This window comes from Anastrepha ludens, chromosome 5 (assembly GCF_028408465.1).
Source record: "Anastrepha ludens isolate Willacy chromosome 5, idAnaLude1.1, whole genome shotgun sequence".
Lineage (NCBI taxonomy): Eukaryota > Metazoa > Arthropoda > Insecta > Diptera > Tephritidae > Anastrepha > Anastrepha ludens.
In genome coordinates, this window is record NC_071501.1 from 14,070,499 (window position 1) to 14,089,143 (window position 18,645).

General features: G+C 39.0%; 1 protein-coding gene across 1 annotated transcript; it reads left to right on the top strand.

The window, feature by feature from the left end:
* The first annotated feature begins 1,912 nt into the window (after window positions 1–1,912).
* On the top strand, window positions 1,913–18,090 carry LOC128863582 (venom dipeptidyl peptidase 4). Its single transcript, XM_054102813.1, has 9 exons — window positions 1,913–2,041; window positions 2,192–2,534; window positions 12,834–12,928; window positions 12,995–13,125; window positions 13,210–14,004; window positions 14,061–14,259; window positions 16,883–17,420; window positions 17,491–17,705; window positions 17,778–18,090. Exons 2-9 carry the CDS (start codon window positions 2,363–2,365, stop codon window positions 17,910–17,912), a joined length of 2,280 nt encoding a protein of 759 aa, XP_053958788.1. The 5' UTR covers window positions 1,913–2,041; window positions 2,192–2,362; the 3' UTR covers window positions 17,913–18,090.
* Window positions 18,091–18,645: the final 555 nt, after the last annotated feature.

An 18,645-nucleotide genomic window follows, 5' to 3' on the forward strand; every position in this document is an offset into this window, starting at 1 on the left:
CAATAATGAAAGCCGTGACACTGGTATAGTATATTAGGGAACAAGAAGAAGTCCGGAAGGGACAGGTCTGGGCTGTATGTAGGGTGGGGAAGCACCGGAACCCCCATATTGGCCAATGCAAGGCGGTGTGCGCTGGCACATTGTCGTGATGAAGGGCCCAATTGTTGACGAGGTCGGGCCAAACCCGGGCGACGCGGTTTTTCAGCCGAAGGAACCCTTCTTTGTAAAATGCCGCGTTTACAGTGCTTTCTGGAGGTACAAACTCCTTGTGGACGATGCCTCGAGAGTCGAAAAAGATGATCGCCACTGCAAAATCCTAACACACTTTTAAAACAGCTTTCACGCGCGGAGCGATGTTGACTGCACCGCTGTTGCCAGCGAACTGGGACCAATTTCTAGTGGAAGGGGAAGGTCCAACGATAATTTTCCCCCATCAGCCGATTCGGTTGATCGCTTGGCAGACGCTCCGCGCGAGAAGGCTCATTATTTTTCAATCAAACCCTGCAGTCTTAACACACTGATTCCAGTTATTACGGGGCACTGCCTAATCGGTAGGCATGCCCAGAGAATGGGTGTGCAAACACATGATTTCTGCAGAAGTTGTCTGGACGAGGATGAGGAAGAGACCATCCGGCACCTTCTGTGTCACTGTCCTGCTCTATCCAGACGTAGACTCGCCTTTTTGGGCGGACATTGCTTTAACGAATTAGAAGACCTCGGCTCTGTCGAAATTAAGGATCTTGCGAAATTTTCGAATAGCACATATTGGTTTCAGGACCAACAGCAACCTACCAGGTCCATTCGAATCAGCAACTCACTGCGTTACAGGTCGTAGGCATAACACCAAGCTACGGACGGGAAGAGAAGGAATATTTGCATTAACTCTCCGGTTGGGGCCTAGAATAAATACTTATGTGGGCTAAAGTTCAAAAATGAGCGGTATTTTACTGTTATATATGAAAATATAGATGAGATATAAGAGAGAACTATGAAGTTAGTCTTGATGAAAAGTTAGGTTAGGTTAATGCAAACAAGGAAGGTGATAGAAGAGAAAATGGTAAGGCAAAAATATTGTTTTAAGTAAAAAAATCAAACAAAAGTCTACGATTAGGTCAACTCAGCGGCTGATTCTACAAAACTCACTGAGAGCTAAGTAGTGGAAGGCGCAACCTTCTGTATTTTCTCAATCGAGGGCGGTGACAGTCCCACCAGTTAAGACAGATATCGCTGCTCACGCCATTTGCATCGAACATGGCTAGGCATACTTCATTAAGTAATTAATGCAATAAGCGGGTAATTAAAACACTGAAAAATTAAAAAAACTTAGTGATAATGAAACCCCTATTTTAACTGTCACTAAAAAATGAGTGATGGTGCAATTCAGTGGTAGTGAAAAATGTCCAACAATGGTAACGAAGTGGTTCGTAAATGGGGAAATCGCACTAGGCGGGAACTAGATTTTGTATCACTACTTTAGATATTCCCTGCAAGGTATTTTGAAGACTGATTTACTTATGTTTGTATGCATGTAAGCAATGCAATAAGCAATGTTTGGCATAGCGAATTTCCTTTAATACAATAAATCCAACCGATATGCAAATCAAATGAACAAACAGCATAAATAAATTAGGAATTTATATGCCCACAGGCATGTCAATCAAACAAATAGAGAATGGAGTTCTGCTGCGGGAAGAGAATTTCATGTGCTTGACATGCCGACTGTGTAGCGAGGGAGTCACCATATGAAATGTTGTTGCTGCGCTGGATTATATTTGGCTGCCGATCAACACGACTGCTTGCTTTTGTATTGGCAGTGACGTCGGCGGCTTCGAATCGCTGACCGCTGCTTGTTATGCGCTGTTGACGCTACTGCCGCCTGCCTGATCATGGCTTATCAGAGCTATTCAGAGCAGTGTTGCGGCCAACTGGAGCTCAGTTGAACGGTGGCAGTTAAGTGCAACGGTTGTGTGGTGCGCGTATAGTGTGGGATTCGTTTTGTGTGGAAAAGTGGGAGACACCGGTTGGTGTTATTGGCCGTTCGGTAGTGTTTGTGGTTTTTGTATATCTGTTTGTGTTCGCTGGAGTGCTGGCTTAAGCGTGACGCGCATAATAATTGAGTTTTTTTTTTATTTGTTTTTTTTTTTTACTCGCTAAAAAACTTGTATACAAATTTACATAAAATTAAAATAAGAGTTCAGTGACGTGTGCAACTGCTGCTGCTTTACTTTATTGAGTGATTTATTCCATTTGCTGAAAAGTTAATTGCAAACGAGAAATAATTTTTATAAAATTTGAAGTTCTTAATTAAACAAAAAATTAAAAAATAAAAATAAAAATTAAAAAATAAAAAGCAATCATTCAAATGATTTCGAAAACCTATTTGTTTATCTTGTTATTGGCGCTTGTAAATGCCATACACGCGCGTAGTTTGCCGCATGAGAATGCAGCGCGCAATGCAACCAAAAAAGTACCTTGGGAATTGACTGAGGCGCTCTCGGCTAGCTGGCGTACCTTCAATGGAACTTGGATTAATGGTAAAGTGGTTTTTTACAGCTATTATAAAAACTTCTATGGGTAATTAAATTTAACAAGTTTGCGAGTAGGGAAATTGCTTTGTTTCAATGCAAAAACAAAAACAAAAATGCTTACAACGCACGAGTTAAATTTAATTATTTAAAGTTTCTTGCCGCTTTGGTTAGTTAAGTAGTCAGGCAAATACCTTAACTCTAACTATAATCTTATCACTTCATCAATAAAATTTATCTTTCGATTGCTCGTTGAATTGATATTAACAAAGTTACGCACGAAATTTGATAAAAGAGAAATTTACTAGCCAATCAAATCTTATCGATACTTAGTTTATGTTTTAGATTAAATTTCAAGCATTTTTTTTCAAATGATATATAAATGGGTATGAGTGACCAGTTAAAGGAAATGTTGGCTGGTAAATTTTTTTAGCAGATTCTAATTCAACTTATAAAAATAAATATAATCGTTTTTTTAGCTTTAAAGTCAAATTTGAAGTTATACAAGTTTTTAAATACAAATCTTTCTACAATAATTTCGAATAAAAAGCATTTCGTTGTTTCGAAAAATTAAGAAAAAATTCAAAAAATATTAAATATTAAAATCCTAAAAAAATTATATAATAAAATATTAAAAAATATTAGATATTAAAATCCTAAAAAATATTAAATATTAAAATCCTAAAAAAAATTAATATTAAAATATTAAAAATATTAAATATTAAAGCCCTAAAAAATATTAGATATTAAAATATTAAAAGGTATTAAATATTATAATAATAAAAAATATTAAGCATTAAAATCCTAAAAAATATTAAATACTAAAATATTTAAAGGTATTAAATATTAAAATATTAATTATTAAAGCCCTAAAAAATATTAGATATTAAAATATCAAACGGTATTAAATATTAAAATAATAAAAAATATTAAACATTAAAATCTAGAAAATATTAAATATTAAAATCCTGAAAAAAATGAAATATTAAAATATTAAAAAAAACTAAATATTAAAATCCTAAAAAATATGAAATATTAAATCCAAAAAATATCAAACATAAAAATCCCAAAAAAAAATTAAATATTAAAATACTGAAAAATATTAAATATTAAAGCCCTACAAAATATAGGATAGTAAGATATTGAAAGGTATTAAATATTAAAATAAAAAAAAACATTAAACATTCAAAATAAATAAAATATCAAAAAATATTAAATAAAGGGTGGTTAAGTTTCAAGGGCCATTGATGATTTTAAATAAAATAAAATTTTTTTAAGAAATTATTGTCATTTCTCTTTACTATGATAATATAGGTATGGCTCAATTACGTATGGAACAAAATATTTTCCAAATAGTCGCCGCGGCCTCGGCGGCACACCTCCATCCGATGGTCCAAATTTTCGAAGACGCTGAGGCATAATTGAGGTTCTATGCCGTTAATGTGCCGAATTATCTCATCCTTTAGCTCTTGAATTGTTGCTGGCGTATCGGCGTACATCTTTTCTTTCAAATAACCTCAAAGAAAGAAGTCCCACGGTGTCAAATCGCATGATCTTGACGGCCAATTGACATCGCCGCGACGTGAGATTATTCGGCCAACAAATTTTTCACGCAAAAGATCCATTGTTTCGTTAGCTGTGTGATAAGTGGCACCGTCCTGTTGAAACCACATACCGTCCACATCCATATCTTCCAATTCGGGCCATAAAAAGTTCATTATCATCTCACGATAGCGAGCACTAACTAAGTAACTACCTGACCGGCCTCATTTTGCAAAAAAATACGGCCCAATGATGCCGCCGGCCCATAAACCGCACCAAACAGTCACTCTTTGTGGGTGCATTGGTTTTCCGGCAATCACTCTTGGATTATCCTTCGCCCAAATGCGGCAATTCTGCTTATTGAGATGAAAATGTGCCTCATCACTGAAGATGATTTTCTTCGAAAATTTTCTTCGACGCTTGAAATGGTCAAGAGGCTTTAGTTCTTGAGTCAATTGCACCTTGTAAGCGTGTGAATGCAAGTCTTTATTCATAATGTTCATCAACGACTAGCGTGAGAGGTGCAATTGTTGGGCACGACGACGAGTTGAGGTGAACGGCTCTTCAACCGCACTATCGCGAACAGCAGCAATATTTTCTGCAGTACGAGCTGTACGAGCATGCACTGGTGTTTTCACATCTCCTACAGACCCGGTTTGCTCAAACTTTTGCACAATTTTTCCGATTGTACGCACATTTGGACGATAAAATTGACCGAAAAATCACGAAGTGCGCGATATGCATTTTGATTTGAACGCCCGTTTTCATAATAAGGCTGAATAAATTTAAAGCGTTGCTCGATTGTGTATCTTTCCATGACGTTTAGGTGTGGTGCCAATTCAACAGCGGCCTTTAAAATTCAACCACCCTTTATTAAAGCCCTAAAAAATATTAAATATTAAAACATTACGAAGGTCGTTTAAAAAGTTCGTGCAAAGCCTGCGATTAGTGTGTATTGAGCTTATGTTTAGTTAGTAGCATTTCTTGGACGAATGGAAGAACACACACCAAGTCTTAGCCAGATCGTTCAATTTCTGTGTTTGGCATTCGTTTGAATCGAGGAAATCGAGTGATTTTCAAATGGTTCACTAGACAGGGCTAGTTTCTAAAGGAGCACAATAAACTACCCCGCAAACAGTTTCTGCTTAGGTGTTACCGCAGGTTTCACCTTTGCAGACATCTGCTTGAGCCAGAGCCGCCTCTCAGGTACGTCAGGAGGCACCTCCTCAATTACGCCGGCGAGATCCAGGACAAAACAAACATTCATCTACTGGATCAGACAGACAATAAACGACATTCATCGGGAGACCATCAGCACCTTCTTAAGCTCCCGACCACCGAATGCCGTAATCGCAGTCTAATCGCCACCTACAGCGGATGAAGGGCTCCAGCTTCTCCGTGAGACCCGCGTAACACTGGCACAATTACGTTCTGGATATTGTAGCAGGTTAAACTTCTACTTATCCAGAATTGACCCCGACATACCAAACTTATGTCCTGCATGTGAAGGCACCTGCACAACACTAACCACCTTTTCACATGCCCCTCAAAACACATTCATCTAACACCACTCTCCCTCTGGAACCAACCTGTCGAAACAGCATGTGTCCTTTAGATGAGTTAGACGAAGGCGACCGATGATATACACTACACTGACAGGGTTTGTATTACTGCTACAACAACAACTACAGTGATTTTCAAAAAAGTCCTTTTCCATTACGACAGCGCACCAACGCACACCTCAGCAGTTGTGGACTGAAAAAATATAAACATTTTGGCACGCCAATAAGTTCACCAGCAAGAGCAGGTGATTATAATTGCATTGTCCAACATCATTTTTGGAACAGAAGGTCGACTATACCTGTACAATCCTGAAAGCACTTTTGTAGTACAATTTATAATCCAATAGGTTTTTTTTGCGGTGGCTCAAACTTTTCGAATTTTTGGCCATAGAAATCTCTATATTACATATACGAAATGATAAAAGACGCCTTCTAATGGAAATTGCAGAATTTCTATAGCACTACTTTCGTGAACCATTTTGGCCTCATAGCTTTCCTTTTCCTTTGCTAACCCCTTTTTCAAACAAAGTTCATCTGTTCCAATCCAAAAATCTTATTTGTAGCAGGTACAGTGCCATTAATTCCCACACGCCGAATATTCACACAAATATTTACTTATATGCATTTATTCACATCCAATAATTTTTTATTTGATTGAACTTGAAAAAGAGCTTAGTTGACATTCATTTAATTTACCCTCATTAGTTTTCATGGAGAAATGCTTTAATGGTGCGGATTCAGGCCAATTACTACTTTTTTGACATTTGACATATGAGTACAGTAAGCATTAATCGCAGACAAATCCATACCTACATACGTACATACAAACATACATACATTCATACGTACTTAATAATGTTAGCGCTGGTGATCTCAGAGTTGCGAATGTTGTTTACGAAATTGTGGGATATTTTATTTATAATTATCTTAAATTCAGAAAAAATTCAATATTTATTTTATTTTTAGATAAAAAGTGGAAGAACACAAAAATTCATATAATCCCGAGATCAGGGGATTTGTTCCGAGCTGTATACCTTTTTGAAATTCAATAAAAATTCGATCATTATTTTATTTTTAGCTAAAAATTAGAGGAGCACAAAATTTCATGTAATCCCGAAATCACGGGATTTGTCCCGAAAAATATAATTTTCTTAAATTCAGTAAAATATTATTGCTAACTTAATTGTTTGCTAAAAACTAGAAGAAACAACATTTAAAGTAATCCCGACATCACGGAATTTGTCCCGAGAAATATTGGGTATGGGAATAAGTTTCCGCCCTCGTAAAATATGTGTTGCTGCTGATACTATTTTTGTGTTCGCTCTAGTAATATACTGGTGATTTGAAGGTGTATATCTGAGGTCTCGATTGCAGAAGTTGACATTCGTTTGAAGCGTAAAGATCCTTTTTTATCTCACGCCAAAAATGTCCTGCAAAAACAGCATTTGCAGGAAGTCATGCTTCATTATTACCCTTTGAAGAAAAGTGCAGTTCAAACGTGACGTATCACGCTCCATCAAATACAACTTGTAAGGAGTGGTTTCGACTCTTCCAAAGTGGCAATTTCGACGTGAGTGATAAAAATTAATTAATGGATGAAAAGGCATGTCGAACCCTTGATGAAATGTCTAAGGAGTTAAATGTTGACAGATCAACCGTCGGTAAACGTTTGCACGCGATGGGAATGGTCCAGAAAGCAGGTAACTGGGTGCCACATCAATTGAAGGAGAGGGACATCGAGAGACATTTGGTGACGTGTGTAATGCTTATTGAACGGCAGAAAAGAAAAGGTTTTCTGCATCACATCGTTACTGACGATGAAAAATGAATCTATTATAATAACCCTAAGCGCCGAAAATGTTGGAGCCTGCCAGGTGAACCAGGTCCATCGGCAGCGAATAAAAATAGTCATGCTTCAAAAATTATGTTGTGCATCTGGTGGGATCAGAAGGGTGTCATCTATTACCGACTGCAGCTAATGCGTTTGAATCGAGCTCTCAAAGTAAAGCGGCCGGAATGCGACGGTATACATGACAAACTGATTTTGCGGCATGACACTGCCAGGCCACACGTTGCTAAGTCGGTCCAGAAATATTTAGAGGGACTGAATTGGGAAATCGTGCCCCATCCGCCGTATGCCCCAGACATTGCACCTTCGGATTACCATCAGTTTTGAGCAATGCAGTCCGCACTTATTGGAGAGCATCGCAAACTGGCTCAATGAATGGATTAAGTCAAAAGAACTGGAATTTTTCATCAGAGGAATTCGTATGCTGGCTGAAAGATGGAGTAGAGTTGTAGCTTCCAATGGCACATACTTCACATAATATCTTGTACTATTTAATTGTTTAAATAATTCGTAACTTCGGCTAAGAAAGAACGGAAACTTATTCCCATACCCAATATAATTTTCTTAAATTCAATGATTTTATACCATGTTTTTAGCATTTCCAAAAGAAAAATCAGCAATCTGGGGTAATATTAATTCTGCAACAAGATTTTAATTCATATCTTTTCTATATTTTAACTTGAAAGAATCAATAAATTATCTCGGGATTCAAATTCAATTATATCGGGATTTTCGGTACCTCAGGTTTCCGTGAAAAGTTAAGTTATTAAATTAATTCTGGATTCCTATTGAATAATTTCGTGATGCTCGATACTTATCAACTCTGATATGTCGGGATTCGGGAAAGCCGGGATTGGTATCGCTAGTTAGCACATTAGCATGTGTTCATCATTGTAATAAAAATTTGCTGCATATCTAAAAAAAAAAAACAATAAAAATAGGTAATTAATAATATTCCAACTAAAAATTATCGCTGTCACAAAATGAGTATTTGATAAATGAGATCGAGAGTATTTGAAATGTCTATTTGTTAGATGCTTTTTTTCAGATTACTGTTCTTTGACAATCACTTCTGTAATTATGTATAATACAATATAATGTATAAAAAAGTGTAATTTGATACAGTAGACTCGGGGTAGAGGGAACTAATTCGTGCAAGAGATATCCCCTCAATCCAGACTGTACCTGCAATCGAGATTTAATTAACCACGTAAAAAAGTGGAAGTGGAATAAAAAAGTGTTTATTAATACTGTAGTATGTAACGTAAATGTGATACAGTTAGTTTATTTCTTTTTCACTTTTTCTTTCGCAATTTGAAACTTCTTAGGCGTCGATGGTCGAGCGAGACTGGAGAGTAAAAGTTCAAGGCCATGCAACGTTTTGGGCATTTTCGTTCCACGAGAGAGAAAAAAGATATAACGTAGAGGAAAAGGAGAGAGAGAGAGCTATACCTTATATATATCTTAGATACATTTTTGGCTATTTTTGCTGAGTTTTTCCTTGTGGTTGCTAATTTCTAGTGAGAAATAACACTGCCTACTTTTTGGCGCTTGCTTGTTGGAGCAAATTTGTAGGAAATTTTTTTTAGTGCCTACTTTTTGGCGTTTTATTTGATTGGTGCCTACTGTTTGGGGCGTTTTTTGGCCCCAATTTTTTTGACGTTTTTTTTGTGCCTATTTTTTGGTTTTTATTTTCGTTTCCTGGCTAGTGCTTGTGCGTACTAGCTATAAAGTGCTATCCATTCCGGCGTCGGATTTATTGGTATTGCCTTGCGGTAATTTGTGGCGTTGCTGCGGTCCTGAAATCGCTGCGTTTGTGCGGGTTATAAACGCTCGGAGTAGTGCGCATTGTTGCCACGGTTTGTGTCCGGCGTTTACCTACACCGGTCGACCCTTCTCCGTTTTTTGTATATTAAATTTTGTCTATTTGTATTCTCTGCAAATGTTGTGAATTTATTTAGATATATGTTCCTTCTCTCTCTCTCTCTTTCACTTTCTCTCCCTCTCTTTCATTCTCTCTCGGGTCTCTCCATCTTCTTTGTCTGACTTGAAAGCTTCACTTCTCTTATGTGTATTACGCTACACGCACTTTTATTTTTTTTGCATTTGAGGACACGTAAGTTTTATTTGACAGTAATTTCCAAAATAAGCCAGTTTCATCGGCCTTGTAAATTTGATTTTCATACAACTGTAATTCGTTTTGTAGTCATTGAAACTTTGTTTTAAATGCCAACACTGCTTCCTGATCACAGGAGAAGGTTTCACCGACAATTGAAATGAAAGAATATTTGTCCCTTCGATCGAGTAGTTTTCTGAAAACACTGAAACTCTCAGACGCAAAAAGCCTTATGACTACTAAAGTACAAATAAAAAGCAGTTCAATTGAAGCATGTTCCTTAATATTCTCATACTACAGAAACCAAAAAAGGTTTTAAAATTAAAATTGAAAAGCTCCACTCAGTTTCTGGTAGCTTTTTAATGCGATACGAAAATTTTTTTAGGCGCTGCTGCGCTTTTTTACCTTCTCCCATATCAATCTACTTAAATAATGAGACTTTCCAGCCTGTCCTTGTCGGGTAAATATTTACTTTAACACCTTCCATGCCTCTTAAGAAGTGTTGCACCCCTTTTGGTAGGCGATTTCGAGTTCGGCCATTTTGAGAGTTCAGTTAATTGTTGACAGCTGGTTTGCTTGCACGTGATTCGATTCGTCTTCGATTTTTATCTATTCAAAAAGATGGATCAAAGAACCTGTATCTAATTTTGTGTGAAAAACGGAACTAAGTGCGCGGATGCATTCCGAATGTTGACTGTGCCATACGGAGAAGCTACTTTGGACCAAAGCAACGTTTATCGGAGGTACAAAATGTTCTCAGAAGGTGGAGAAGATGTGAACGACGAAAAGCGTGCCGGACGCCCGAGCATTTCAACAACAGACGAAAAAATTGATGAAGTGAAGAAAATGGTATTGGCCTATCGTCGAATCGCCGTTAGAGAAGTTGCTGAGGACCTAGACATATCGATTGCCTCGTGCCATTCGATTTCTTTCAATGATTTGGGCATGAGACGGGTCGCCGCACAATTCGTACGAAAACTGCTCAATTTCGACCAAGAGCAGCATCGCATGAACATTGCTAATGAGATGTTGGACTCTGTCCGCGACGATCAAAATTTGCTCCAGAGGGTCATAACTGGAGACGAATCGAGGGATTATGGTTATGATGTGGAAACCAAAGCTCAATCAACTCAATGAAGCTGCCGCACGAACCAAGACCGAAAAAAGCGCGCCAAGTGCGGTCGAATGTAAAAGCTTTGCATACCGTTTTCTTGAATTGCAGGGGCGTTGTGCATTATGAGTTCTTGCTACAGAGTCAAACGGTCAGTAAGGAATAGTACCTGCAAGTTATGCGCAATTTGGGCGAAGCAATCCGCTAGTAACGGATTTGTGGAAGAACAAAAATTGGCTCTTGCATCACGATAACGCCCCTGCTCACACATCGTTGCTTGTGCACGACTTTTTGGCCAAAAACAACACATTAATGATGCCACAGCTACCGTATTCCCCAGATTTGGCCCCCTGTGACATTTTCTTGTTCTCGAAACTGAAGAGGCCCATGAAAGGACGACGTTCGGCTACGAATGACGAGATGAAGACGGCATCGAAGAAAGAGCTGAACAAAATAAAAAAAAAATGATTTTTTGGCGTGCTTCGAAGATTGGAAAAAACAGTGGCACAAGTGCATATTATCTCATGGGGATTACTTTGAAGGGGACAAAATAGATCTTAATAAATAAATAAATAATTTTTGAAAAAACACTAAATTCGCGATACTTTTTGAACACACCTCGTATGTGAATATACACCATTGGGTTAACCAGCCTTAGGTGCACATCGTATTATTTACATAAATTCGCGAAATTTTTCAAGAAAAACCTCCTCTCTTCGTCGACGAAGTACCCATAGGATAGTTTTTTTCGCACATCATATCGGCGGCTTTTTTTTCTTTCAAGTTCTTTTTACACTACTTAGTTCGTAAGCCAATCAGTCATAGTGGAAGAGTGTTCCAATCGGGTTCAGGATATTATAATAGGTGAAACCCTTACCTATTTAGAATCGACCTTGGCATACTCATTACTATGTATGTTCGGCATGTGAAGGTACCATGACCATAGTCACGTATCCACGTGCCCCCTTAAACTCACTCATCTAAAACTTCTCTCCCTTTTGGATCCCCTCTGTTAAAACAAAATGTTTTTTGGGTCTACCGTTAGATTCTTCTCTTCTTAATTGGCGCGATAACTGCTTACGCGAGTTTAGCCGAGTTTAACAAAGCGCGCCAGTCGTTAGATTACACTGACTCATAAATCGACTAGAAAAACTGTTATAACAACAAAAACTGGAAGAGTGTGACCCAGTGAGCTGTATGACGATGGCAACTGAATGAAATGCAGTTGTTCTTACTTTTGTTGTAGCCCATAGAAAGGAATTTGGATTGAAATTGCGTTGCTCGATCGCTGGTTTAGGCCCGCAAATCGACTCACCTGGTCATTGGGAAATGCGCTGGTTACAGTTTTGGCGTGTATGTCCTTTGACATTATTGCTTCCGCCCAGTGTGTGTAACGCATTGACGATGGTCGCACAGTATTTGCTCTTGTTGCATCTGGTTCTGGCAGAGTTGTCAATGTCCATAGCGCACTTGTGTAAATGTCTTGCGGGATGTTTCGGATTTGTTGCGTTGATAGTATACACAATTTCAGGTCCATTTACTGATTATCTCGGTTCATATGAAGCTGTAGGAAATGTTGTTGCGCGAGTTTTCTAGGACAAACGTGTGAGGAGATATACAAACAAATATATATTTTTTCAAAGCACTTTAAGAGCCGCCAGAAGATGCCACAAAGGAAAGAGGTCACATGAATATGTTTCTTTGCAGTTGGGCGAAACTCTATGTATGCTTGCGTCATAGTTTTTTAAGCAATGACCTCCTTTTCTATGACTTGTAGCAGTTATTGCACACTTTCAACTGAGTCAAGCCCAGCTGTAAATGAATGCTCAAAACACCAATGCACCCAACATCGTCAGCAAAAAATATTGTCAAAAATCACCGGGAAGTTTTATCGCCTTCAAACTCCCACTCTATGAAGCCTAAACTCAATGGGCTATAAAATTGAGATTTTGTGAAAAATTATTGATTTTTTTACTGTGCCAAAAAGTTTAATCTTTAGTTACTCTCTGACATAAATTTATACTTCTTTCGAATATTTCAAATTTTTTTCTTACCGTGTTTGAGTTATTATCTAGTCCACATTACAAGTCACACTTTTTTATATAAATATCAAATCATGTTTTTTCAGATGCTGAATTCGCCTACAGAGCCACTGACGGTTATTTGTACAAATACAATGTGGCTACATTGAATCGCTCATTGATTTTACCCACTGCCATATTTGTAAGTATGCTATTAAGTAACATTTTCAGGAAAAAATACCTATAATAATATTTATGCCCTTTCCAGGACGTGTATCCTTCTGATCTGACAATCACCTTCTCGCCAGACAACACAAAGTTGCTCATACGCTACTCCGTCGAGCAACTCTTCAGGTACTCGGTGACTGCTAAATACTCGCTGTTGGATATTGAAACGAGGTAAAAAAGGCTTCAAAAAAAAACAAAAAAAAAAAAAAAAATTAAAGTCTAATTTCATATTTCGCATTTCATTTTCCCTACCAGAGTTGAGACGAAAATCCATGGCGGCGAGAAATTACAGTATTGTAGTTGGTCGCCAGCGAAAAACCGACTCGGCTACATCTATGAAAATAACGTGCACGTTCACTACGAAGATGATCAAGAATTGCAGTTGACCAACGATGGCGTTACAGGCATCATTTACAATGGCATACCCGATTGGGTGTATGAAGAGGAGGTGCTCTCCAGCGGCAGCGCCATGTGGTGGTCCAAGGATGGCACACATTTGATTAGCGGCTATTTTAACGATGTTGACGTGCAGACTTTCAAGTATCAAGTCTACGAAAATGATTATTTGAATAACTCACTGCTTGACTATCAATACCCACAAGAGCTCGAATTGAAGTATCCCAAAGTCGGTACAAACAATCCAGTCGTGGGATTGCGCCTATTCAATGTGGACACGAAGCAACTAGTGCCGATCAACATCACAGCACCAGTTGATATTGTGACAACCGATCATATTTTACAAAATGTTGTATGGATCGATAGTGCGCGAGTGTTGTTGATTTGGCTGAATCGCCGCCAAAATTTGGCCTCATTTCAGGTGTGCTCGTTGGAGGGTGTGTGCAACGAGGTGACACGTTTGAATGAACCGGATGGTTGGATAAAGATGAGCACACCTAAGTGTGAGTCCAACAATTGTACATTTACATATTGGATAGATGATTGGGCGCAAGTGTGGAACTTGAACTTAGAAACGGGTAAAAATCAATGGCAGTCACGCGGCAACTTTACCGTTGTGGGGGCTTACTTCTATGATGCAGCTACTGATGATCTGTAAGTGGGTTGGAGCAATGCGTCCTCGTGTAATGTTAATTCATCTTGTTTTCTAGGTACTATCAAGCTACCCTGGAGAATGAACCCTATCAGACGCATATTTTCCACAACAATGTATGCTTAAGCTGTGATTTGCGCGATCCCGATGAAAATGTTTGTCGTCATGCTACTGCCTCTTTTAGCACAGATCGCTCGTACTATGTTTTAACTTGTACTGGACCTGGACCAGCCGTTGTAAGAATATTTGAGAGAAAGGTAATATCAGAATCGAGTAATTATAGAAATGGTAACCTTAGCTTTTCCGCGAGTGTGCCCAGCTACGAGTTTGGAAATTGAACTGTGCGGAGTCCAAAGGAGTTTCGGAGCCCTCCGTATATTGTACTGGATCCAAAGGGTTTTCGAAATAGCACATGAAGAAATGGAGCTCCATCTTTTCTGCGCTTTCCTGAGAAATAATTTGTGCAGTTCCCCTTTAACAACTGTCAGGGGGATACCGATGACCAGGTAGGAGGTCTCTGAGAACAATTCGGTCCCCTTCCGGGCAAGCTCATCAGCAATTTCATTTCCCTCTATGTTCCTATGTCCTGGAACTCAGATCAGAGAAATGTTACCTGCACATCCAAGATATTTGATCGCCTCCTTACAGGAATTTACTAGTTTCGTTCTGCACCATGGCGTCGTCAGAGCCGTGATCGCTCTCAAATCTCTTACAAGGGAGTGTCTTGAATTTCCGCCCACAAAAAGTCGGAAAATTGCCTTTGATTAGACGGTAGATCAAAATGGGGTTCTTCGCGGATGCATAGACCTTACGAGATTCAGGGTAGGACTTTCGGTCCTTGGGTTAATAGAAAAAAGGAAACATAATACTCAGCAATTGACTTTAGCATCTAACTCTGAACCATCAGGAAGACGATATCAATCTTCGTTGATGGCTACCTTTTGTGATGGCTTTGTTATCCGTACCATTCTCTGAGAGGCAAACAATGCTACAAGTCGATACAATTTGGTTGACTTTCCGAACCAAGGAATAGACTACACTTCTCCAAAGAGTATTTAAGTGCTAAATACGAATCTGAACTTCATGTAACCTTACAGCGTCAGGCTTTAAAATCGATAAAAAAATGGCGTGTGCCATTTCTCTTTTGACGGGTCTTTTCCAAGACCTGGCGTATTGTGGATTTCTGGTCATCAACTTTGATTAGCCACACTGAAGTTGGTTGGTTGATGATGGGCTTCAGTCCTTCGCGCAATACGCTCGATGGAATATTCTATGTGAGATTTAGAAGACTAATTCCGTGGAATCCGAATGAGTTGGTGCATGATTACTATTCGAAACGTACACGTTTGAAAGGTGGGGCAGGTAACACCAATTGATGGTAGCCGCAATCAAGGAGGCAGCTGATTGGCTGCTCACATGCGTACTAACAATCAGGAAAGTAAATATTTACTCCGATAGCCAAGCGGCAATAAGGGCCCTCGGATCAGTGACGGTGCATTCGAAACTGGTCAAGGAATGCGTGACCTCACTTTCGACTGCGTCCGAATTCTTTGACATTAGCCTCATCTGGGTTCCTGTTCACAGCGACATTGCGGGAAACTGCGAGGCGGATGAGCTAGCCAGACAAGGGACATGTGAGGTAATCTCCCCGCGAAAGGAGAGAATTGGGATGCCCCTGACTACCTGCGGTCTGCTCCTGGAAAGATGGACACCGCGCCAACTCAGCGAGCGTTGCGCAAGTACACAAACTTGTAAGGTCGCGAAATCCTTCTGGCCACGTGTTGACCGGGGGCGCTCGGGCTAGCTTCTGAGGTTGACAAAATATCAGCTCTCGAATCTCGTGGGTTTTCTCACAGGTCACTATGCGGGAGAAAAGCATGCTGTTAGGCTTGAAATTACCTCAAGTCCCTTTTGCGATGGATGTATGGCCGATGAGGTGGAATCATCTCAGCACCTACTCCTTAGCTGCTCTGCTCTGGCGGGGCTAAGATCCAGGCATCTTGGCCCTTACTTCTTTGCTGCGCCTGCTGATATAGCAGGCGATGACATTAAAAATCTGATGAACTCGTCAGTAGCCCTAAGCGGTTGAAGCAAACGCAGCACAGTCATCGTTCGTAGTCCATACACTCTATCCCACCCTCGTAACCATACCAGCACCACCTCTCTCCGCATCCCATCGGTCTTCCTCTCTCACTTCACCTACTTCATAATGTTATCACAAAGGACGAATTTCTCGTCCAAGTGTGTTCATTCCTTGGGCGGCCATACCAACCTAACCTAACACCAATTGATAGAAGCAGTGTTTGCTAATAGCGGTCGCTCCTCCTCCTGCCAAATCTGTGTCGACTGTATTTCTGCGATGAACAAGCTAAGCATAAAAAACCATCTGCCCTTCGGAGGCGGCATAAAACTGTCGCTCCGTCGTCTCCATGTTTGAATAGCTCACCCGCAGTCTGTCGGCTGCCTCGGCTTTGTTGTTCGTGCTTCTATTAAGTGCTCATTTTTCAATTGGGTGATCTTTCTAGTTGGAGGGCTCCAAGCCAAGCTTTCGATTGGTAGGCTAGTATTGGTAAGTGGTTATTTGTAGCCCACTAGGAATTGCACATGCGCGCTTGCAGAGTGGCTCGAAGAGCTCGTGAAAATCCCGCAGCTTTGTATGTAATTCCAAAGTAAGACGAAAAGTCCACCTCTTGCAAGCCAGATAATCTTTAGTCTTGCGCAGGCAGACGACACACATATCTTTGCAAATAAAGTACCCAGTTAGCAAATTACTTCAAAGTTTATGACTCGGACTTTCTTTTTATGCAGCACTGAAATTCATTTTAAAGTTAAGACCACAAACAACAATTAAAACATGCATTTTACATATTTCACTTTTAGACCGATCGCGAAATAGCCGTTTGGGAGGATAACAGCGCCTTCCGCCAAACATATGCCAATAAAGAGTTTCCCAATAATACTTATTTGCAAGTACCGCTAGCTGATGGTTCTTTAGCCGCTGTGAAATTACAATTCCCACCGAATTTGAACGCAACCAAGAAATATCCAATGCTTGTCTATGTCTATGGCGGCCCCGATTCGGTGCGCGTTACAAGCGCCTTTAGTGCCGGCTTTGGCTTGTATATGGTTACGAATCACGAGGTCATCTATGCGCTCATCGATGGACGCGGTACTGGTAATAAGGGGAAAAAATTACTCTTCAGCGTTAATAATAATTTGGGCGATTTGGAGGCACAGGATCAGATTTATGTGGCAAAATACCTACAGACTTTGTATCCATTCATCGATAGTGAACGCGTTGGTATTTGGGGTTGGAGTTATGGTGGCTATATGACAATCAAAACGCTGGAATATGATGCAAATAATGTGTTCCAATGTGGTACGAGTGTGGCGCCAGTTACCTCGTGGTTGTACTACGGTGAGGAGAGCGTGTTTGCATCACTTCAATAGTAAACGTAATAAATGCGTAATGCAACTTCACTTTCCAGATACGATCTACACGGAGCGCTATATGGGCTTACCAACAGAGGCAGATAATTTGGCTGGCTACGTTAATAGTAGCGTTTTTCGTAAAGAGATTGACAGCTTCAATGTTCATGATCTCCTGCTGATTCATGGCTCTGCCGATGACAATGTGCATTATCAGAACTCGTTGCTGTTTGCCAAGAAATTGGTGGCTGAAAATATTCTATTCGAGGAGATGGTGAGTTCGTAACTCTCAAGTGGGCCACATGACCTTTCATTTTTATGCCATTTTTCTTCTCACTCTTTACAGTCTTACACCGACGAAAATCACTCAATTAGCGGCGCTTTACGCCATCTCTACAACACAATAGATAACTTCTTTATTAGTTGTCTAAACTTACGTGTAAGTGATGAGGATGTAAGCGAGACTGAGCCAAGTGAATGAATTTGACATAAGACTGTAATATAAATGGTCAGCTTGTTTATATGTATGAGTATGCAGCAGAAGTATTAGATAGATAATTTTGTATCCAATTAATTTCCTTAATAAAAAAAATTTAACTCATTTTTTATCAATAAAAAATTTAACAGAGAACCAAAAAAGTTTGAATTGATTTTTTATCAATAAAAAACTAAAGACATAGAAGAACTTTGTTTTAATTTAAATGGATATATACTACATATTTGTTATGGTGTGGAATCAGCAATGCAAATTTTATAAAATTTTATAGCCACTATTATTGACTCAAAAACTGGTTTGCGGCAAAATATGTATGAGAGTCTGAGTGGATCAAAGTGACACACAGGTACACTTTGATGAGTAGAAAAAGCCAAAATACTAACAGCTTTGAATATTAAATTAAAATTAAGAGAAAGAATAGAATTAATATTTCTTCCATACGTAGAGTAAAATTTATGAAAAAAAATCATGTATAATAAAACAAGAATTCCAAAAAATCATAAAAACTTGTACCGAACTTTATTATATGGTCGCCCAAGTATATGAAATTATTAAACTATTAATTAAAAAAAAGTCAGAAAAACTTTAAAGCTTTTAATTTACTGTTTTCACTAAGTAAAAAATAAACAAGCATTTTTTCTTTGTTTGTAGTGTGAATCGGTACTACATTGAACCTTTGAAACAGCTTAACGGAATAAATGATGTTCATTTCGGCATA